At 40.6% G+C, this 24219-nt stretch overlaps 1 protein-coding gene across 1 annotated transcript in view; it reads right to left on the bottom strand.

Annotated features, from left to right (window-relative positions):
- The window catches only part of LOC101852280 (mucin-19), a 59384-nt gene that overhangs the window by 2771 nt on the left and 32394 nt on the right, over positions 1-24219 (bottom strand). Inside the window, exons 3-8 of the mRNA XM_005109608.3 lie at positions 19773-19883; positions 17666-17840; positions 15617-15804; positions 14201-14348; positions 10653-10776; positions 4316-8099 (exon numbers count right to left, since the gene is read on the bottom strand). Of these exons, the coding sequence (XP_005109665.1) occupies positions 4316-8099; positions 10653-10776; positions 14201-14348; positions 15617-15804; positions 17666-17840; positions 19773-19883 (4530 nt within the window). The remainder of the gene's footprint in view (positions 1-4315; positions 8100-10652; positions 10777-14200; positions 14349-15616; positions 15805-17665; positions 17841-19772; positions 19884-24219) is intronic.

Here is a 24219-nt window from a genome sequence, read left to right as displayed (position 1 = left end):
CACACACACACACACACACACACACACGCGCGCGCATCATGCTGACTTCTGTCCCTTTTTGTTTATATCACACTAATTGCGGACTTCAACTTCATGACACACCAACATACAACAGACTGTCAGTTCTCTTCCATTCCGATGAGGCATAATAATATGAGTTTAATAAACCCCCCCCCCCCCACTTCAGTGCTCAAAGCGGTTATTCTAGCGAGAAGACTTCTGATACGACGTAGCCAAGAGGACAGAGCACTAAAAAGGATCTCTAGAAACAACTAAAGTTTAAAAAAATTGGCATTCAAACAACAGACACCTGCATCATAACCCAGCATCACACCATCTGAGCTACTTAGAAGTTAGTGCCCCTTATTCTCTTCTTTATAAACAAATCTTTCAAAACCGCTTTAGTCTAATTTATGACTCCGGTTCTCTGAGAGGTGCTACAATTTCAAACGGCATGCATTACAAAACCAAAAGTAAAAACCTGCAACACATGAAAGGGTTGAACGGAAACAAATCATTCACAACATAAGACAAAGAAAAGGAAAACATCAACAAACTAGGCATTTAAGTACAGGCAACCCGCTTTAGCTGACCATCAGAAAATATTGTCATTTCTCATTAGCATTAGCAGTCGAGCAGCCGTCTTCTACAAACGAGGTTGGTATAAACAGTAAGCTCAAAGCATTTTGAACTACAATAGAATTTTAATTAAAATGTTGTTTAGCTCGGAACAACATCTTATTCCTTTTCTCTCTTCAACCTTTTATCATAACGCGGAACTTGGAGCACAAGCAGATAGCCTTGTGATGAGACGAATTTTTAAGAAGGCTATCTAACATGATCTCCCTTGAGTGCCTTCTTGTCTTTTTAAAGTAGATGTCTCTACAAATATTATTTACGAAAAGGAACGTCTATAAATGCACTATTATTATTTGTGCTTTCACACCATCTACCACCCGTCTTGCGTTACACAGCCCTCATTAAAGTAATGTAAATTTGCCCCGCTATACGTCAGAGGCACACACTACTACACAACACACAAGACCCACGGGGTAACTGCTTGATCACCCGTGTCTTGTAGATTTCAGGCAGGATGTTTTTTTAACCCTACTTTGTCGCCTAGAGAAACTTCAAAGTAACCGCGCCACTTTGGCCTGCCGGCAAAATGTCTGGCTCCGCCAATTATCGGCCCTCTTACCTCAAGGCGTGAGGAAGTTTTTATTTTGTAAGGACTGCCTCCGTCATTGGTCCGAGGACGGACAACTACATCTACAGAGACTGACACACTATATAGTCTGGAGAAATTTTGTTTTTAAATTTACACTAAGTTCAGTTGCGGTTGAAACAAGGTACAAACATATAGTTTTATCTTCTCATGTCCTTGAGTGCGGATCTTAAAAGTTGGGAGACTAACAGAATATCTGTAAGTCCATTAATTAATAAGGATAACACTGTTATCTATCAGCTCGCACCCCTTTTATCTCTTCCAAATTATATATCTCCACGGACACAAAGAGATAGCATAACTTGAAACAACATTAGGCTACCAGTGCCACACCTGGACATTAAGTAAAACCCATGCAAGCAAAATAACTGCATGCGAGATGAAATGCCTTTGCAAAACCTTAAACACCCCAAGAAAAGACAGGCAAAAAAAAAAAAAGAAGCAATAAGAGCACCTATTGGCACAGAATCCTGCCTGAATTTCATACAACAACAGAGTCTATTTGTTTGGTCACCTGAGTGTTACGAAAGTAACAAAGCCAACCACCCCCGACAACCCTGAAAAACTACCATCCCAATGCAAAGAGCTACACAGTCGGCCTACTATTACAAAACTGCATCTCCCCTCGATGCCGTTAGAGCTTGTCTCCTTATGCGCCTCTCATCCCTTGTGGTCCTTGCCACTCTAAAATAAATCAAGTGACATTATAAAGAAACCGTCTCCTGACACGCTACGCGACGTCAAGTCGCATGCCACTGTCGCCTGCGATCGGTCAAGGTAGCGATTGAGGGTCTCTTCGGGTGCGACAGACTGGGGGTGTGACAAGTTTACAGCATCACTATTGGTCAAAATACTTAGCCAAGGAGTCCCGGTCGACACGCCATGTGTGGTGTGGTGGTGGTGGTAGTGTGTGTGTGTGTGTGTGTGTATAGGATGTACATCTTCAATTCGACCCAATGCAAGTTTTGTGAATCTAATCTTGTTGGGGTTTTTTTTTCAAAGGACTAGGAGGAGGAGGAGGAGGAGGAGGAGATACATGGGATTGGCCATGTACAGAATTCTAAATTTCAGCGGCTCGTAGAACTCCCTTTTGACGGACTTTGTACTTCCTTGTCCATCTTGACATTAAAATTTGCCACTGTCTATCTTCTGTGAACTGCCAGTCGCGCGCGGCTGAATGTCGCGTTGTGCATTAAGAGTTTCATCGCTTTTGTTGCACACGACAGAAAATTTTGGAGCGATATGGTAGCGCATAAGGATACACACCTCTCAACTAATCACTAGCGACTATCGCACGCGACTAAACGTTGCGTCGCGCATAAGGAAACATAGGTAACAGAAGATGAAAAGCACTGCAAACTAAGGTTCCGACACATTTTCTTTGAAGTTAGCCTAGAGTGATTTTCACCAAATAAAAGGGGGGGATGGCGGGGGTTTGATTTACAGCTGGCACCCTAACATAAAAAGTTGACCTATGTTCATCAATACCCCACTTTAACGGACAACTATGAAACACGGTCCAACAGACAGGCGAGTACTTTTCGAAGCTTCCGCGAGGTTTAAACGTTTTTGGGAAGAAACCTGCGAAGTTACACTAAAATTTGGGTGCAGGGTAGTGTTGCTATCTCAAAATGAGCAATCTACAGACAAGATTACTATACTATAGACCTAATCTATTGTAGATCTTTAGCTTGTTCACTTTTGGTTAACGTGAAACAAATTCAAGCTCATTCATTAATTTACCGATGTACAGGAAACTTTGCTCCTGTAAGCCAGCAACCAAACAAAAATTTATTTTTTAAAAATCATGACGGATTCATGTTTCTGTATTTGGGCCCGGCATTTAACATCCGCCTTTGGGTGCATTTATATACATATTATATTGAAACAGCGACACCACCCTCTCCTCACATTTCATTGTAAGCTTGCAGATTTCCTCGTGACACTATCTAAACATAGAATCTCTCGAAAAGTACTCACCCGTCTTTAGGGACCGTGTTTCATGATTCACAGACGTGCTTTAAAGCATGGTGTTGATGAAAATTTTAATAGGTCAACCTTTTGGTGTAGTAAGTGTATGCTGTAAATCCCTTGCCTTATCATTTTTTGACCAACTTTTGGTTGTGACCTTCATTAAATTAGAGGGCTTATATAGATTCTGTTGGTCATCCAACTTTTAAATCCGCATGCCATGACCTGAGATAATTTAAGAGAGCGGTTTGTCTTCATCATCTTTCAACCGCAATCAGACGGAAGTGAGTAAGCTATTGTGATTCTGTGTATGCACCCTAAGGGTAGTATTTTATAGGGCCAAAGTAAATAAATTTTTTAAAATTTACTGGAAAAAGATTTTTTTTAATAACATTTTTTATACACTGACCTGCAGAAGAGTGGCGCAGAACTTGCGGGCGCATTGGCAAATTAATAAACGAGCTAGGTTTTTTTTAGCTGACAGACGAAAGTGGACAAGCAATGGTGGCTTTTACCCCTGCTCAAAGCAATCGCACAAGGTGTCTAGATGAGACAAAATTGGACACATTATTTGTCTCTGCTATGCTTGACCGCTCAGGGGATATCCAAGACATTTGCTAATATTTTAAAGAAAGGCCGTCAAAGCCACAACAGCAACTTCCTCGCCATTTCTCTGCAGTGTGGCACAAGTAGTAAAAGCCTCTCTTTACGAGTTTGTCGTTCATCTAGTTATCTCAGATTTATTTCCCTTGGTAATCTGACCTATTTAACAGAGGACCCCGCTATACCACCAGGCCCACAATACCACCAACTTCGTGCTCTTCCCAAAGTAGGCAGCATAACGGGGTTTGATTGTACTAAAGCCACTACAAGGAGACACTCAAAATATATAATATTTAAAACAAACAGGGGTTGAAACCAGTGCAGACTCGTACAAAATTAATCTTCCTGTACAGGTCGTACTGAAAAAAAAAGAAGCAAAAAAATCAATCTTTACAGCAAACAACATGCCATTAACACAATCACAAAACAGCAACTAAAAAAGTGACATATGTAGAAGCATGATGAAAATAAAAAGTGTAAAAAAAGGGAAGGGGGAGGGCTGAATCTTCAAGATACCTGAATGATCTCCAAACTGTTGTGGATGGAGCCATGGCTCCCATTGGAGGAGAGGCTCGAACTAGACTGATATGGTTCAGAGCCACTGCGCAGCCCACATCGATATGGCTCAAACAGCTGCTCTCCGCAAGCAGCTCTGTGATAGCGGCCTCCTCCGCGATGCTTGTGCTGGAGCTCATCAGCATTTGTGCTGCTGTCTAGAATATCATCCAAGCTGCGAGCCTTTCTAGAGGAAACCCTGGACTGGGCCAACCTGCTGCTGCTGGCCGACGGGGCCCCCGATGTGTAGGCCCTTGTGCGCAACATGGCACTCTCCATGGCTGCTGAGATCTGACGATACACCTCCCGTTCTGAGTAGCCTCCCCACGAAGTGCGACCGCTTGGTAGCTGAGATTCTGGTGTGAGTGCAGCCAGCTTGGACTTTTTTCCAGTGACAGACATGTAAACCTCGCTAGCGTCGTCATGGCTACTAATGGCCACTGTATTGGAGTCGCCAGATTCACAGACCAGGTCACAGGTTGGGTAGGAGGAATAGGCGATAGAATTGGGTCGTGCCATTTCTCTTCTGCTGCGGCTGTCTCTTCTTCGGACAACTTTGGTGCTTGCTGCTGCCGGAGTACTTAGAGAAGGGTTTGTGGCAAGGGGTGAGGACATATTTTGGATGTGGGAGTGGAGGGATGCTGCTGGGGCAATCACAGAGGATGGGAAGGAAGAAGACACTGCCAGAGGGGAAGAGACTGGGATGGGTGAATACACTGTAGATAGGGACAAGGAAGATATTCCATTGGAAGTTGGAGATCTGATGGGAGAGCTGGAGGCACTATCACTGAGGGACATAGGGGACAAGGGCTCCATGGAGGAGCAGCTGCTGTAGAGCGGGGAGGAGACTGTTGGCATCTTGGGAGACACACTTGCCTGAGGGAGGGAGGTCGATGAGAGGGCATAACCCGAGGCCGAATCTGGTGACAGTATACACTGTTGTGTGTTACCCTGTGCATTCAACTGATTATCACGAGCATTAAGGCCGCTGTGGCCATCCAGTGTAAAGCTGGTGTTTGGAGAAGGGGGCTCAAGGTTATCAACCGGAGAGAAGTGGAAAGCAGAGGGCATGGACGAGGCAGAGAGGCCTTGTGAAGAACCCTGAGTGACTGCATCAGAGAACGGGTTGGCCATGCCTGACTCTACTGGGGACAAAGTTGAACTGGCAATACTTGGCGCTGAACTACCACTGCTTATAGACATGGGAGAATCAAGGGCAGAAGAAGCTGACTGACTGTCCCCAGTTTGTGAGGAGTGCGAATATCCTGCAGTCTGGAGAGACAGCTCCTCATTCTTCAGTTCCTGTACTATATCACGCACTGAACAGGGAGTGAAATTTAGTTTATCTAGTGAGGTGGTAGGAAAGTCACCGAGACCTCTGAAGTTCCTCGAAGACGATGTGGAGGATGAAATGCTGCTGCTACTGCTCATCTCACTGTGGCTGGATGAGGACGTGGCCCATGTGGAGGCTGATGCTGAAGATGATTTGGACATTGATGACCATTCTGGGTGAGACGTCGATGATCCTGATGATGAGGATGAACATGACAACAGAGATCTATCTCCGGGAGGAGCTGGTGGATATGATGAGGTATTGAACTGCTGCTTATCTGGAGGTTCAGAAGAAGTTGCTGCAACATTGGTGGTAGATCCTGCATTATCCGATCCTGCCCCAAGACCCTGCTGTTTTTCTCCTACAATCAGCTGCTCACTGCAAGTGAGGAAGGATGACAGCTTAAACTCTCTCTGACTACCACAGATTTTAACAGATTCCTCCAAATCAAGTCTGCTGTTGGTAGCATGGGCCGTGACTGGGGACCTGCCCTCGCTCTGTGCTGCTGCCACAGAACTGCAAAAGTCTTTTGAGGCATCTGAAGGAGACTTAAAGTTCAGCCTGGCCATGGCTGTGGTAGGTGATGATAACGTCAGGCCTGAAGGTTTCTTTGCTGTACTATGTAACCGCAGCCGGTTTACAGGGCTCGGGGCTAAATTGAGGGTCCTCGGAGGGGAAAGTTTGCTGTCCCCTGTCTCCATTGGCCCGTGATGAAAAGAAGACTCCGTCTTGGCCAGCTTGTCAGGGCTGATAAAGCTGGACAGAAATCCACCTCCTTTTCTTTTATTGGAATCCCCTGATGAGAGAACAGATGGCGAGGATGAAATTGGATATGCAGCCATCTGAGCATCACTAACTGTGACGGAGGATACAGTTGAAACACAATGTTTTTGGTCTAATTTTAGTGACATTGTCTGAAGCATGGTATTTTGTACATGCAATGAACTGTCTTTTGATGGCAATGATGATGACAGAGATGAATATAAATTAATTTGAGTAGATGCCATTGTCATACTAGTTGCATTGGAAAGGCTGCAATCAGACACTCCCGTAAACACAACACTGTTTGAATCTTGCAGCTCCATTCTGGACTCCGGGTCAACCCCGACACACACCCTCTGATCCACGCCTGTGGATTCATCCTCTGGCACACTGAGATCACAATTTTCCATTGCCTCCGACACGGGAGTCAGCTGAGTCCTAGCCTCCCCAGCAGCAGCTCGCAACAACTCTGTGCTGTGACCAACTGGGGAGCCGAGCTGTAGTGTTGGGGGGCGAGGCTTGCGTCGGAAGCTGGAGAGCATGGATGTAAAACTGAAACTGTGTTTTGACTTCTGAATGGTCTGACGAGCCCCAAGCTGTGAAGTACCCGGCCTCTTTGACTGCACGAGAAGTGACGTGGTGGTGTTAAGCTTGTCAATAGGAGGAGGAGGTGCCATCGTTGCAGTGTCAGGGCCAGTATTATGCTGATATGTAGACTTTTCATGGATGAGTTTCTCCTCTTCCAAAGAAGTGTACCTTGGTGAAATGCTGCTGCATGTGCTGTCCATACAGATTTGAGTAATCCGATTTGAATTAGAGTCAATGCTGCCATGGTGGCCAGGTCTGGGGAAACCCGTTCTTGGACAAGTGGACTCAGGGGAGTCCTGGTATGCACCGGCCGGGCTGGGGAAGCCTGTGAGGGCGCACACAGGGGACTCCACCAGGGTGGTGCTGGCTGTGCTACTAGCATGGGTCAGGCTATCACAGAAAGGTTGCACAACCCCACACTGCCTGATGGAGGTTTGGAGAGATGAGACTGTGGTGTTGTTGCTGCTGCTTCTGCTACTGGGACCCTGACTGACACATGCTGACCTAAGTTCAGGCCAGCCAATCAGTGAAGAGGGACCAGGAAACGGACAGTCTTCCAATGATGCTGGTCCTGACACAGGGTACAACTCCGATATTGGTCGAGGGAATGGAGAAGAGTCAAATGCAGTATGGGCCTGTTTGTGCAAGGAAAAACCCAGATCTGTCTGCTTCTTACGCACGTCCAATGATTTAAAGTTGTCAGCAGAAGCTGATGGATTGCGCATTGCATTTAAGCTGCTTCTGTTCTCAGGCAACTTAAATGACAGTGTCTGTAATGGTGATGAAAAAGCTGTTGAGGTAAGAGACTCTAGGACAAAAGATTTGCTGGAAGAACGAGGGCCAGGAGATGAGGGGCTGGTAGTGTGGAGGTCCATCATGACAGGGCTCGCCTTGTCCTGTTCACAGGACAAACTGTAGTCCTCAGCGCCTTTAAGTACTCGCAGGGCCTCTCGACGGGCAACCTCCTCCTGTTCTTCTTTACGAATGAGCTTTTCAAACTCCAGTAGCTGCCCCAAGAAATTGAAATTGGGAGAAATGGTTGGCCGTTTGTCTTTAACATACCTGAAAAATGTAATAAAAGTCAATATTAAAGAAAATTACTAGAAATTTGAAAAGAAAAAGCAGAAAAAAACAATGGAACAACCCTACAATAAACAATAAAAACAGCTATGAGGGAACCTAGGGGTAAAATCAATTTTTCAATATATTTACCAAGTATATAACCGAATATACATGAAGTGTCCCCAATACGGTGAAAAATAGAGAAAAAAAACATAACATAAAAAAAAAAAACTTAATTTGCTTACAATTTAAAAAATCAATAGCCATTAGCTTTGAGACTATTTCTGACAGCAAGGTGTCAACTGACAACAAATTCGTCTCCACTAAAGTCGTGACGTCTGTGTTGGTCCCCATAACTATTGTCGTTTTTTACAGGGTAGAAAGTTTTCCAATTCACCACAAAGTTCTTGTGCTTCCTGTACATCATAGACTGCTACAAAATGAAAGAAAAGTTGTTTCCTTTATTATTTTTCGCCCCAAGAGGGAAACTCTGAATTCTAAGCATTTTTATGAATGAAAATCCAGACTCCATTTATTTACATTAGTGGGCGATCAAAACGGCAGCTCCCATTAGATCTAACTTTATTACGAGAACCTAATCGAATCAAAACGTAGGGAATCTTTTTGACAATCTGAATGAAGACGATATCAATGATACAGAGGGAGAAATAAATGTTCTAGTTGTGACACATCTACACATTATCATCCTCCAAATTTCACAGCTTATCACATAATATGTGTCAACAAACTTTGTTTTAGTAAGTGTTTTACAGCACTTGCAACACAATAAGGTCATATAAGTGCAGAAGATTAGAGGTGTTACAAGAAAGTAACAAACACAAACACAAAAAAGAAGGCGGGGCGATAAAGACGATAGATGTTCGACAGGAAAGAAGAAGCAAACCACACCAAAGCACCAACAAACCACCCACATCAACAAACTATGAACTGAACACACTGACAAAAGCACCCAAACGAAACAAACACAGAAATAAATGTGAATAGAACATTTATTTCCAAGTCTTAATATATATGTGAGGCGGCGTGGTGAAATCAGGCGCTGGTCAAAATAATCATAAGGCAGAAACTAGCATTTTTCCACATTTGTGAATTCTAATTGAATTTTTGTTTCTTTGGCTTAATAACACCTTTCATGCCCATTAAAGAACACATTTCTGTGTGTATTTTACTGAAAAACTGATTAAAAGGCACAAGAAAAAATAATTTTTCAGTTTCCACGGACTCTCAAGCTAAGGAAATAACTCGTCTTTGGCAGGTATTTTCTCACTAATTTTTTTTTCTGAAACAAGGAGACCCCCCACTTCCTTCCTTTGCAAATATCTTGACGTGTATTCAAGATAAACGGATAATATTTTCATCCAAATCAAGACAAATGAGCACACTTTAAGATGACACCAATAACTCTACATGCCCAAAAATTGACGAGTGCCTGATTCCACTGTTCATGTTGCCATGACACACGTATTTTTTCATTCTTCATTCATTTGTGGTGGTTGTGATGTATGACGCAAGTTTCTAGCTTCAAATGGGATATGTTTTAAGACTGTTTTTCTGATACATCCTTCAGTCAGTTTAGCGGAGGCGAAACTTATCCGCTGCTGAGGGCAAGTGGAATTCAGAAATAATAGACCCCTGAAAGTGTTAAAAGTGGTGCCTAAGACGACTGACTTCAGTTAAAAAGCTGAGGACACTTTACATGACAAAGAGAGAATAAGAAAGGGTCCCATCTCTCACTGATACTAATACTTGGGAGGAGTTCAAGTTAGAATGACTGAATGTTATAGTTTCATACATCTGATAACACAACTTGGATCATTTAGAACAGATGTTGGCAACCTTTTCGGCCAACTAGGCCACATTGGAGCTCAGAGAAGGCCCACTTGGTCAGAACCCCCATCCCCGAGATGTTAAAGAAGGGACCTTGAATCGTTCGAAAATAGCAGTTGAAAACTATTAATTACATTCGTAAATGATGTAATTGACTTTGATTTCAATGAAAAATCTGCAATGTTTGTTGGCAACAGTTATAGAGCCAGTAAGTCATACTTTTTAAAACACATGATTAATGATATGGGGAGATGCAGGTAGAGGTGTCGACATCACATCACTGAGGTGTAAATATTGGTCTCTGCTCAAAACCAGTTGGAGAGTGTCTTTTCACAATGAATCAAACTATGAATATGATAGTTGCGGTAAAGTAAATTAAGCCAAACGTTATAATAAATAGAAGGGCATTAGGCAAGAGGAGGCCAATTCCTGCTTCGACTGTACCTGTCAGGGTCAACCCAGACTGTGAAGAACACATCCAAATAGCAAGAGAGTGATAACCTATAAAATAATCATATCTGAATGATAGAATCAAACTAATATCCTTTGAAAGCCAAATGCACCGTAGCATCAATACTAACATACTTTTTAAAATGTTAGATACATCATAGCCCTATCTGTACATATATGGAAGGGGTATTTTGGAGGGACAGTGGAAGAATAACTGCAAGACAGTGAGCATACAAGTGATATCAATATACTAACCGGTAAGCTTCATCTGAGGACATTCTCATGTGTTTCATGATATATGCGATGGCCAGGGTGGCTGAGCGAGACACGCCCCCCAAACAGTGGACAAGCACACAGCCATTGGCCTCTCGAACCTTATCTGAAAGGTAAAGAGAAAAGCAATATGGAAATGGCATACAACATCTTCCAATCACAATATCCCCCCATACCATTCAGGAAATGTCAAAAGGTACAAATTTTGAACTGTCACCTCATGACCACGCTGAGGGAAACACATCACTTAGACACCAAGATATTAGCTCCCTATAAACAAATACAGAAAGACTTTTAGATAACATAGATTCTATTTTATGAGGAAAGTTATTCTTAATACCGTACATCAAACATATATACAAGAACCAACAACAAAGCATTTGACTTTCATGGAAAACAAAACATGGTTGAGGAAAATATTAGAAACAGAATGCATCCCATAATCCCACTTAGAACTATATTTGCAGTAGTTGCTCTTCACAGCACATAAAATAATAGTGTTTGTTTAGCACAAATTCCCATGAAAATGACCCCTGAAGTACAGATCTATTTAAGTGCCAGAATACACCTGCAATATAATACTAGGAGACTGTTCATTCAGTGCAAAATTTGCTGCAATCATGGTTCTCCACTCATTCCTTTGCTCGGATGCTCTTAAAAAAACCACATTTCCCTGATCTTTTCCTGTATTTTAAATAGCTCATCTTGACTAACGTTATCGAATGCCAATAATCTAAGAAGCATAAATACAGATCTGTCTGTGCTTCAATACATCTTTCCATTAACATTGTTAAGGTGCAAATAGCATTTCTGGGGCCCTTGTCAGGAACAGAGCCGAATTGTGATTTAGATATCTCTGGTCTTCGACTTTTTCTCAATCTTCCCATTAGTACTCACAGCAACATTTTTGTAAAATGACTCATAAGGCTAATAATTGTTCTATGCATATCACACTCAGTGGCACCTGGTGATTTAGGTAAAGCTATAAAAACTGAATTCATCATACCCACCGCTAGACTGTTACATTCAAGAAATTCCTCACTTTTCTTTAAACATTTCGTCGTTTTGTAAGTTGACGGAAGAACAAGGGTAACTTGTAGTAACAGGGTTTTCAGAATAGTATTTAGCTTTCCGATGACACTGCTCTATGACAATTTGATTTCTTTACATTCATAGGTACTTGCGTACATGTCTGGCACAAAAACTAAGAATGAATGTATTGGCTGTCATTTTTTAAATATTCCGTATACAAGAAGTATATCTCAGTCCATGTACTTATACAGTTTTGTGTTTTTAAATGGAGTGACCTTATTTAGACCACATAAATTTTTTAAAAAGGGGAGTCGCTAGCTGCCCGATCAGGGGTGGCTAGCCTTTTGCTACATGAATGAATTAGGTCGCTTAGCCTGACGCTACTGGCCCGTGGAAATTTCTGCGAATATTCTAGGCGAACGAATTCAATCTCTCTCTCTCTCTCTCTGTCTCTCTCTCTCTCTCTCTCTCTCACTTTCTCTCTTTCTTTCCTCCCCCCCCCCCCTCTCTTTTCTCCCTCACAAAATTCAATTCAGCACTGGAAAGTTTGTTTATACTCGTATCACGGGCCATCACGTGCTAAGACAAAGTCGCTCTCAAGTCTTGCTAGGACACGACATAGGGCAATTGAAACATCTTAGTAGTAGAGAATAGTTGATAACATCACAACCAAAGAGTGGGGGCAAAGATCAAACACAACTCGAGGTGAGTCAACTACTTAATTCGGCATCGATATACGTGTGTGTGCTTGGTGAAAGGTACCAAATGACGCATTTTGAACAATCCCGCATTTTCATGTACAGAGATCATTTCTGAGCTATAAGCTTTTTGAATTTTAAAGATATCTTTAGTAGTTTTTGAGATATGGGTGATTTTGTAAGGCAGGGTATGGAAACAAAGTTTTGAGAAAAACGGCTTAAAAGTTTCCCCTTTGTTTCTGTTTCAAATAGATATATCTACCCTTCGAGACGACCTGACAACACATTCGCTACTTACAAACCAACTTTAACTCACTTCAGACGATTCTCCCAACAGTAGCGTGATCCTCGCCGCGACGCTCGCAACGGTTGCCACAAGCCCTGTGTGATCAACTTTGGAATTATTTTTTTTCGCTATACAAATCACGCACAGATCGCGCGACACGCCTCGAGCCCTTTTTTGGCCAGCCCTAGCTACTTCGTTTCATATCTCTGGGGCCAGTAGTTTTTAAGTTATTGAAGGTGTAGGACAGTCACCCCAACTGGGGTTGAACTGACCGGAAATCGCGCTGTTTTTTTCCAATACAGCTGATTGTAATCCGACAGTCGCGGCGTAGTAACGGTCGAAGAAGTCGCAAGAACAAGAATCACACAATTTCGCCGTTTTCGATACTTCTGTACCTTTTACTAGTTCTAGTGTCTCAGAATATGATGCGTCTGATAGTTAGGATCCAGGATATGTACGCGAACACGGCCCAAGTCGTAGTTTTAGGGCTAGATCTAGCACAAGTACTGGCGGTGTTGTTCGCACAACGAAATCACAAAGTCGTGCCGTACATCACGTGCTCATGTAATTCATGAATCAACGCACAGACCAGCTTTTATATTTTCAACAAACACTCACACATGCATACAAATCAAAACAGAACACTTTGAACTTTTATTTTTGTTGTTATTGTGAATTTCATTCTACCTGTCACGTCTCTGGAAATTTTTCCAAAAATCAAATTTATGCCAATTTTTTAAAAATCATACAAATTAAAGTATTAGACTTAGACAACTTTAGTTTTTTGTATTAAATTAAGCTTGAATGTTACTTTACTGTGTCAAAAAAACAATTACTATGGGGTAATTCTGAGAGTTGTGGTGGTTTATAGAAATACAAAAAAAAAAAAGCCAGTCTTCAATGCTTGTGACTGGTGAAAAGGCCCAGTAGTAAAAGAGTTAAACAGCAGCTGAGATAAAAGAACAGCTTCAAAGTGTTTATATTATGTCTTCAAAACAAATTCACTACCACCTTGAGCAAGAATTTTCAAGACATTAGATCTAGGTTTTCGCAGGGCAGAAATAGGCGATACAATTTTACAAATTTGCTCTCCAAAAACAGGAAAGGATTTGGATGCGCAAAACTTCGCTTTGTTTACTACATGTTCTAGATATTCATGTGCACAATCCGCCTTTTTGACGGATGGAGTTGATAATTATGAGGGAGCCAGTACGGATTTCCTTAAAATTACGGAAGATTGGAAGCACTAGTTCTAAAAGATATGCTCGCTGAACGAAAATTTGAACGCATTTTGGGCCCTGCAAGAGCTGTCAATTCAGAGTTGCAAAGCATGCCAGAAGCTAACTACAGTTGTGCCTTCAAAAATTAATTTAGGGGGGGGAGGTGGACTGAAAATCTTCATACGAAGTCAAGGAAAAGATTTTGAGGACTGAAATTGAGAGGTTTTTAACATTTTAAGTTTTTGAGACATTAGACAACTTCTACAACCCTCTTAAAACTATTGAAGTACTTACCCAAAAACTGAAATGCTTCTTGAAAATATGGCAACAGTTTTTCGCAGTAATTATCATTGACAGGAATACGATGAAAATGTCCCTCTAAGATGTAGGGGGGTCGTGGACAGGTCTTGCTTACATTGAGAATGTAACTGATACCATTGACCTGCTCGAAGAGAAAAGCAATGTAACGATTTAAAAAACACATGATGTAAAGGAATTAAAGTTAAGACATATATTCTGCCATGCCAAGGCACACCAACGTATCTGTAAAAATTATTAATTTTTTCATCTTCGTTTAAATGGACGCCTATACCCATTCCGCATCTTGCGTCAAATGCAGGAAGACGTATCTGCACTACAAATAGGATATTTTTACTGCAGCAAACAGACGTAACTGAAGGGCCATGCCCATATTTCCAACTGCAGCACGACGTAACTCAAAATTATAAAAAGTGCAGATACGTCGCTCTGCCTTGTCACGGCAATATTATCATAATTTCCTTCGCCAATTACCCAATCAGTGAATATCACTTTCAAGTGTCATGAACCAGTAAAGAAAAATAAGTTGATACACAGGGAAATCCCACTAAAGTGTGATTGCTGGTCCCATAAAATAAAAATGTCAACACTATCAAATGAAAACTGATGGCACATATGGGCTTGCTTGACTAACCATGGACTTTCCATTCAAGTAAGAGTGACGCATGTCATTACCAGACCGATAGCAGCTGAGAGGTGTGAAGTTTTGGCCACTGCTTGCCAATCGGACAAGCGATCCTTGATCCCACAGGCTGGGCCTTTGATCCCCCCCCCCCCCTCCATCTCCGCCTAAATTCCCCTGTCTAAGACGGAATTTTTTTCTGGTTCCCTTGCGATTCCGTCTTACACAGGTTCAACTGTATTCAGATCTCTCTCTCTTGCCCTTTTTAACTCCCAGTGGAGCACAGGCCATCAACAGCATTACTCTAGCGAAGCCTGTCCTGAGCGTCCTTTTCTGTTTCCATGATGTCCCCGCTTTTTCAATTTCAGCTTGTACCGCTCGTCTCCATGTCATCTTTGGTCTTCCCTTCTTTCGTTTTCCTTGTGGGTTCCACGTTAAAGCCTGCCTGATGATGCTTGACGGGGGTCTCCTCAGGGTGTGTCCAATCCATTTCCACACCTGTATGTCTTCCTTTATTGGCCTTTGGCTTGTTCTCTCCCACAGTTCAGCATTAGTGACTCGATCGTACCACTTGATCCCCACTATCCTTCGTAGGCATCCATTTACGATATTCGGATCTATTAAGGAAAAAAAAAACCCTGAGATTATTTTAAATCAGAAATGTTATATTCCCCTTACACATAAAACCCCCCAAACAATTTTACTCATGAAAATAACCAAGATCAGAACAAAATAAAAGCAAAGGGTAAAGGCATGTGCTTGAGTCCAACCTGTGCCAACTCCTGGTTCAGTGAATCCTGCTGGCTGCCCAGGTAGAGAAATGGTAGAATCCGAGTTGGTCCCACATTGCTGACTGGCATACATGGTTGTGACAGTGACGTCAAGGTAGAACATCTGTATGTACTCGACTTGTGGTCAATCAGGCTGGAGTGAGAAGCTTGGAATGCCAGGAAACCACCTACAAGAGTGAATGAATGAAAAGGACAAGTGCATTAACTAACTCAACCATAGGCCTACACTTTCGGGTCGTCAGCTCTCCCTAGAAATTTTTACCACTTTTTGAAAAATTGAAAAAATACTCCATTTTAACATATCTTGCCCAAATTTCGTATACATTTTGTTCAAACCTTTATTTGTGTGTAAGGAAAATTTGAAGACAAAACATGTCATAGTTTTTATGCAATATTCCACGGAAAAAAAGGGCTAGATACAGAGTCAAAAAGTAAATAAAAAGCGAAGAAAGGAAGTGCGTTCAAATTTCGCACCCCTCACATGGTTCACAAATATAGCTTTCTTTGTTCTAAATTTGGGCTTGCACTTTTAGTCATAGTCTGTTTCAAATGAAAAATGGTTACTCTTCCAATTAGGCTAGAGTCTGCTTCACACAAAAGTAGTGTTTTTGGTCACAAGAACGAAATTTCCCATACCAATACTGTCGGCGTTAGAGTTGGGTTAGTTAATCATCTCAGATAAATATGAGACGTCTTGTAATTAAACTCATTGGAAGGAGAAGACAAGTGGGATTACAGGAGTTTACTGAATGTTTGACAACGAAATGTCAATTTCTTCAACAGAAAATTGAATTCAACTGAATTTGTTTTTCAAGTATCCTTTGACAAGATATTAAATTTTACTTAATGAAAATTCCTCTTTTCCAATATAGCAACCATTTTAGTACCAGCTCTTTTGACACAGAGATGTACTGACGACTCACATGAACAAAACAGCCTCAGTCTTTAAACTAGTGTGTCAATGGTGTAGCACTTAGTCAAAAAAATTGTGTCCGTGGAGGCGCAAAAACTTACATTAACGGGAGGAGCAACCCTTGAGGATCATTTTCTATGTTTGTTGCCCGAGATCAAATCTAAGTAAATATATAAGTTAGGCATAGGAAAATCTCTTGAAACGCAATTTTAATTTCGGTATAGCTACACAGTTGCTATGGAAACGGCTGTCATCTTGAAAAAAACCCAATGAAATTCAAATCCCTAAGGCTTTCTTATTTACAGACCAAATTTGACCAAATTTTGTGAAAGTTAACCTGAACCAGTCCCTATCATTGAAACAGCAAGTTTTTTTCAATAAGCGCAAAAGAAAAAAAATGAGAATTTTCCTAATGTGTAAAAAACCTTTTCTAAATTTAGGTTGTGTAATCGCTTGCCAATGGAACAGTGTTATTTTTTTCCCAAATATCTCTCTATTACATTGATGGTAGACTTGCCATCTATGTTTCCTGAAAGTTTCAAGTCAAAAGGATGAAAACTAAGGAAGGAGTAGGGAAAAACTTTAATAAATGACATTTTGAGAAAAACGACAATTATTGAGAAAATTCACTTTATTTTAACACACCCTCATGTTTTCAAATGCAATTTACGAGGAGAATAAAGACTTTTTCATTTGTCTCCTTGCTATTTTTAGACAAAGAACTGGTTGATCTTCAAAAATCCGCCAACATCTCAATTTGCATAGATTGACCAAAAATCGGCCAAACTGAGGGTCCTTTGATTTTTAAAAAAAATTATTCTTTTAAAATCGGGTCTTTATAAAACTTGGTCAACCGGTTTTCTGAGGTCATCTGAGATTATAGTATAAACATTCTGTTTAACTAAGAGAATACTCAAAGAAAAGGACTGTACTGCATCTGAATCACCATAAATTTTAGTCTGAAATTAATGTCTAGCTCAGAAAAAAAACTTAATCTTCAAAAGAGGAACTCTGTAAATACAGTACTCCACTCGACATCTAATTTCCAATTCTTTCAACACCACAGTGGAAAAACTTAAAGTCTAAATTTTGGTGGACAAATCAGAGGTCCATACCTTTAAGGAAGGCCACACTATTGAATGTTGTGCTAAGCTTGCGTAGCAACACCTGTACAAAGTTATCTGCTGTCAGCTGAGATGGGTCTTCTGTACATTGGTCATAGACAATCACATCCCATGAAACGTCAGCACCAATATTGCAAGTCTGGTGCAGGAGATCCAGAATATGAACCTGACAGAAAGAACATTAAAGTTTCTCAGTAAATTTCAAGCAGGAATGTGCTGTAAATGGACACAAAAGGTGTTAGCCCCAAAACAAAAAATTCGATAAAGATTGCCCAACAGGTGGGAAATGTCAGCTCCTTTTATTTTATTATTCTGATGAGCGCCTGATGTCACAACAATCCAACACAATTGTAAATGTCATACATCCCCACTGACACTATTAAGACCACAGGGCGGCTCCGACCCTGTCTGTCAGGACCAAACCAGGCTGAGAGGGAAACAATGTTCCAGGAGACGGATGGAGGGATTTTATTAAAAAATGTCCCAACAAAGGAACTGAACTCACTACTTCTGCTTGTGATGATGAAACGCCTAATCACTGCACCACAGATGCCGGGAAACCTCTTCATAGAAATATAGAATAACACGAAAGAACACCTTCACCCAGATTCACAAACAGGGGGATAAAAAAAAAAAACGACTGTCCTACAGCTTTTTTTCTGAATATCTCGCAAAATTTGTACTAAAATGTTGTAATTTGGAACAGATACAATTCATTCAAAAGGAATTTATTTGACATAAAATTCATAAAGAAGAAACTAGTATTCGAAAACGAAAATGGCTTTTACTTAAACCACCTATAAACGAAAAATGAATCAATTAAAAGATCTTGTAATTTCAGGAGAGTCATGAAATGATAGTTTGGGTTTTTTTCCTTCATTATTTTTTTCAAATTTAATCTTTCCGTCCCTGTAACATTGAAATAATACTATTTCTTTTCTCTACCAGTTTTAGAACATTTTTCTTTTTATTCTGAAATTCCGAGAACAAGTGCTCTATATGTCCTCCCATGGACTCGTCACATTTTAACGCGTCATTCGTAATGTTTTGTGGTAGCCAAACACAAAGATCCACCCAATCATGAGTACTCAAAGCTACACACACTGTACACCATACAGTATGGAGTTACTTCTAGAGACAATAGGGTGGCGGGTGAGGTTGCCCAAATAGGCATTTGTAGAGTTAACATATCCTAAACTGTGAATATGGGTACTGCCAAGTTACCAAATGTCATAGAGGAATGTTCACAATTTTCCAGACAATCGAGGAATCATGAACACATTGCTATCCTCTGATTCATGTCAGCTTCGCGAAAAGGAAAAGGGTATGTTATAGATGAAGATCTGCCTTGAAAATGACCGTTGAGATGTAGAAAAGTCCTTGCTGCAGACATTGTCTACGGACAGACGTCTCATGGGGCTCATCTTCCGAATTCTGCACCCTGGTGAGGTTTAAAAGGATGCGAACAGAGTGTGTTTGATCTGAAGTGGTCGTTTTGTTAGGGAATTTTTTGTTCTGATTCGCAAGAGGAATTTCCACCCTTGACATCCAAGAAGGAATTAGGGCACTCTATATTGCTACAATACCTTAAGCGAAACTTACGAAATGAGTTCGCGGTGAAGAACTGTTCTACACAAAAGCTCTCTGCTCATTAGTTATTATAACCATGATCTCAGCATGCAAAGGAAACTTGATAAAAACTATCAGCATACTTCTTTTGGCTTTTTAGACCAATGTTGCAGTTGGCACTTTTAAAGGTAGGCCTAAGGCGAACTAGTGCATCATGATACAAAAATGGGTAGGGTTTTTTTAAAGCTCTAGGAAGAGCAAAACTATTCTGGGGAATTATCTAAAATGAATATCATACAAATTCCTTTGATTTCCAAAAGTTGTGCACAAATTTGCAACGCAAAACTTCAGTGTGGAATTGTTTGGGGGATCACCTTGTATTGGAATGTCTGATGTTTACATTGCTGCCTTCTATCTCTCTTCTTTACTCTAACCTGCCATCCCCAATAACATACAAATGCAATGGAGGGTGCGTAAATGATACAATGACAACAAATAACAAAATGAAGTAATATAACCATTGGCTAACCTTGTCCTGCTGGAGCCGTCGTTTGACTAGCTTGGAGCAACACACATTCACAGACTGCTGGATGTTGCTGGTATTGTACTCTAGAAACGACCGGCTGTCAATGACCATTGTCTGAAACAACATAACATAGGACATGCAAATTCTGTTTTTCCAGTAGTAGGATACTTTTATTATAGTGGCGTTCAAAAGAAACTTGAAAATGTAAACACACAATCATCGTGTTATAGTCTTGCAATACTCACTCATGCAGCATACTAATTTAAAGCTAAATAAATTCTGCAGCATTTGAATCATTAATATTTCATTTATCTTAAGAGAGGCCCGAGACATGGTAAATCAAAATTGACCTTAAAAAATCAGGCTTGGCAAAATTATGCGAAATCAAAGAAATGTAAAAGTGTGTTCGCGCGTATATTGAGGTACATCAACATTGGCGGAATGGACATGTGTTGAATATCAAATGAAAAGAGAATGTAATTGTCTCTGTAATGAACAGCTTCTTCTGATGATATTTTCAAACAGATTAGAAAACAGAGCAGTCACAAATACCACTCAAAACGTGGATTTAACATTACATGTGCTCATAAGTATTTTGTTTTGGAGCTATTGTTTTCATGTAAAGCACGAAACATTTTTATACAGGAGGCGTCCAAAAGAAACTTGAAAATGTAATCACCCAATCATCATGTAAAAGCTTCCCATTACTTATTCATGCAGCATACCTATTTTAATCTAAATAAATTCTGCATCATCTGACACATTAATAGTTCATCTATGTTAACAGACCCCCTAGATAAGGTCACTCAAAATTGGCCTTTAAAAAATTAAGCTTGGCAAAGTTGTGAGAAATCAAAGAAACACATGATCGTCTTCGTGAGTGTATTGAGGAGCATCAATATTGATAGAATGGACGTACATTACAAATCCAATGAACGGAGAATTTTTTAATTCAATAAAAAATATTTGATCTTGATATTTTGTCCCTATAGTTTCAAACAGAATGGAAAACAGACCAATCTTAAATACCATGCAAAACTTGGATTTAACATTTAATGTGCTCATTGTTATTTTGCTCAGGAGCCATTAGTTTTATGTAGTGCACGAACCCTTTGGGCATCAACTCTGTTAAATTTTGGACAGAATTATCCCGTCATTTCATCCCAAATGGTATAGATCTAGAGAGTTGCAAACAAAGGGTCTGGGTTGGGAGCAAAGTTGCTTTTCTTCAGCTGCTGTTTCATGGTACATGTACTTCACTCTTCACATAATTGTTGGATTCATATTGGAGCTACAGATTTACTGGCGACCACTTGCAACGTTGATTGGATTTGGTTTCAAAAGAATTATCTTGTGGCATTGGCCCAGAGAGAAAGTTCTGTGCTATGTATGACTTGAATGACACCATGACGAAAATAAGGGTAAGAAATGACTTTCCAGCAATTGCACGATGTAGTCCATGAAACCAAGCCATCCAGCGATTCTCATGAGGGGGGTTTTGTTCATTCCACCCCAGATCACCCAAAACTATGGCAGTTTCGAGGCCTCTGGTCCACTGACAGATGATTATGTCCTAAATCTAACTAACACAAAAAAAACAACACGAAACCAACAGCTCCGAAAAAAAAAATTAACACTAATGAACATATTTTATGTTAAGTCCAGATTTTGTGTGACATTTGTAACTGCTCTATTCTCCAATCCATTTTAAAATATCATCAAAAGATGCTGTTCATTGCAGAGACCATAATATTCTCTTTACATTTGATATTCAATACATATTCATTCCATCAATGTTGATGAACTTCAATATTCTCACGAACACACTTTTGCGTTTCTTTGATTTCGCACAATTTTGCCAAGCTTGATTTTTTAAGGTAAATTTTGAGTGACCATATCTCTTAATATAGATGAAATATTAATGTGCCAGATGATGCATAATTTATTCAGCTTTCAATTTGTATGCTGCAGGAACGGGAAGTGCAAGCCTATAACATGATGGTTGGGTGATTACATTTTCAAAAGTTTCTACCAACTGTGTTAGATTTTGAAAATAATAATCTGTCAGTGAGGAACAGAGACCATGAATCTGCCATGGTTTTGTTTGGGTGGTCTGGATTGGAATGAACAAATTGGCCCTCGTGAGAACCACCAGATGGCTTGGTTTAGAGGACAACATTGCGCAAGTGCTGGAACGTCATGTCTTATCCTTATCTTCGTCATGGTGTCATTCAAGTAGACATCTCCATGCATAGCAAAGCACTTTCTCACAGGACCAATGCTTAAAGACAATTCTTGCCAAATTTATTTTTTTTTAAATAGAAGAGGGTTTTACGGCGCTCGCAACTGCATAAGGTCATATGAGCGCCAAGGGGTGGGAGTCAACAGAGAAGTCTTTACAGGGAATCAGACTTAGACTGCTCACCTCTCTAGCTTCAACAGCACAAAGTCTGCTTCGACTATCAAGGCACCCCGGAAATAGCAGGTCACAAGAGAGTGACAAACATACAAAAGAAGTAGAGGAAAATGACAATAGTAAGGATCAGGAAAGAAAAAGCAGCTGTTCCCTGTTGTAGATCAGGCACAGTTATGAGCCTGACATGAGTCAGCCCATTTACAATTCTACTATGCTTTAACGAAGCATTCCCTTTGGGAATGGCCTAAAGACACTACAGTCAGTGGCACAGCCCCGGGGGGTCTTGCCAAATCAAATCAGCGTTGAAGTGGTCACCAGTTAATAGCTCCGATATATGAATCTTGCAGATAGGTGAAGCCCCATTAAACAGTAGCTGAAGAAAAGCGACTTTGATCATACTTCAGACCCTTTGTTTGCAACTCTGTGACATTTGGGAAGAATAACAGATAAGTTTGTACAAAAAGTTTATTAGAGTCGATGCCCAAAGCAGTGGCTCCTAAGCAAAATAACAATGAGCACATTTAATGTTAAGTCCAAGTTTTGAGGGATATAATGTGATTGCTGTTTTCCATTTTGTTTGAAACTATCGTACAAAAATACAATAAAATATTTGTTTACAAAATTCTCCATTCTTTGGATACATGCGATATGTGACAATTCTATCAATATAATTAATGTATTCCGCAGTACACGCGCGGCAATTTTACATTTCTTTTATTTCGTACAATTTTTCCAAGTCTAATTTTTTAAGGTCAATTTTGAGTGACCATATCTCGGGCGTCTCTTAACATAGATGAATTGATAATGTGTCAGATGATGCAGAATCTATGAGAGAGAGAGAGAGAGAGAGAGAGAGAGAGAGAGAGAGAGAGAGAAAAAGAGACAGAGAGACAGAGAGACACAGAGAGAGAGAGAGAGTTAGTTTTTGTTTTAGCAGAGTTTTTACAGCGCTCACAACTGCATATGATAAGGTCAACAGGAAAATCTAAACAGGCTTACTCTGTTCACTTCTCTAGCTTCAACAGCATAAAGTCTGTTTCAGGGGGCTCTCGTGGCCTAGAGGTCAAGGTGTTCGCTTTTCATTCAAAGGTCTCGGGTTCGAATCCGGGTAGCGACCAAAAAAGGTTCTTCTCTAAAATTTTCTCTCCGTTCACCTCTTTTCCAGCTCTATGGCAATGTTCTGTCATCTGCTTTCGTTTCCACATTCTGCCTCCACCCCCTAACCTCCTTTGCCCACTCCTCTGGGCTCCTGACTCTTTCTGCAGCCTTTCTACTGCTACTCCTTATTGGCTCTTTCTTACAGCTGTCTTTCCGCCACACCCCAGGATGAAAAATCTCGGAGGTCCCGTGTGCAAGTTGTGCACGTTTTAGTATTAGTAGAGGTTTTACGGCGCTCGCAACTGCATGTTCTGCACGTTAAAGATCCCTTGGTGGTCTTTTAGTTTTAGTAAGAGTTTTATGGCACTTGCAACACAATGAGGTCATGTAAGTGCTGAAGATTAGAGGTGTTACAAGAGAGTAACAAACACGAAAAGAACGAGGAGAGATCAGGACGATAGAAGGAACAAACCACTCAAACCACACCAGAGCACCCGCCAACCACCCACAGTGCTCCAGGAGTAAGAGAGAGTTAGACAAAGAGAGATAGAGAAAGGCAGAGAAATAGAGACAGACAGAGAGAGAGTTTTAGTAAGAGTAAGAGTAAGAGTTTTACGGCACTTGCAAAACAATGTCATATAAGTGCCGAAGAATAGATGTGTTATAAAAGATTAACATACACAAAAATGAAGGAGGAGAGATAAGGACGAAAGATGTTTGATAGGAAACAAGGAGCAAACCACACCGGAGCACCTGCCAACCACCCACAGATAGAGAGAGAGAGAGAAGAATGACTGGGAGATAGATAGAGGTTTAGTTTTAGTAAGAGTTTTATGGCACTTTCAAATAGATAGATAGATAGATAGATAGATAGATAGATAGATAGATAGATAGATAGATAGATAGATAGATAGATAGATAGATAGATAGATAGAT

The sequence above is a fragment of the Aplysia californica genome, unplaced genomic scaffold, assembly GCF_000002075.1.
Source record: "Aplysia californica isolate F4 #8 unplaced genomic scaffold, AplCal3.0 scaffold00796, whole genome shotgun sequence".
In the NCBI taxonomy this organism is placed as follows: Eukaryota; Metazoa; Mollusca; class Gastropoda; order Aplysiida; family Aplysiidae; genus Aplysia; species Aplysia californica.
Note: the sequence above shows the minus strand (reverse complement) of the source record. Positions and strands in the feature narration are given on the sequence as shown.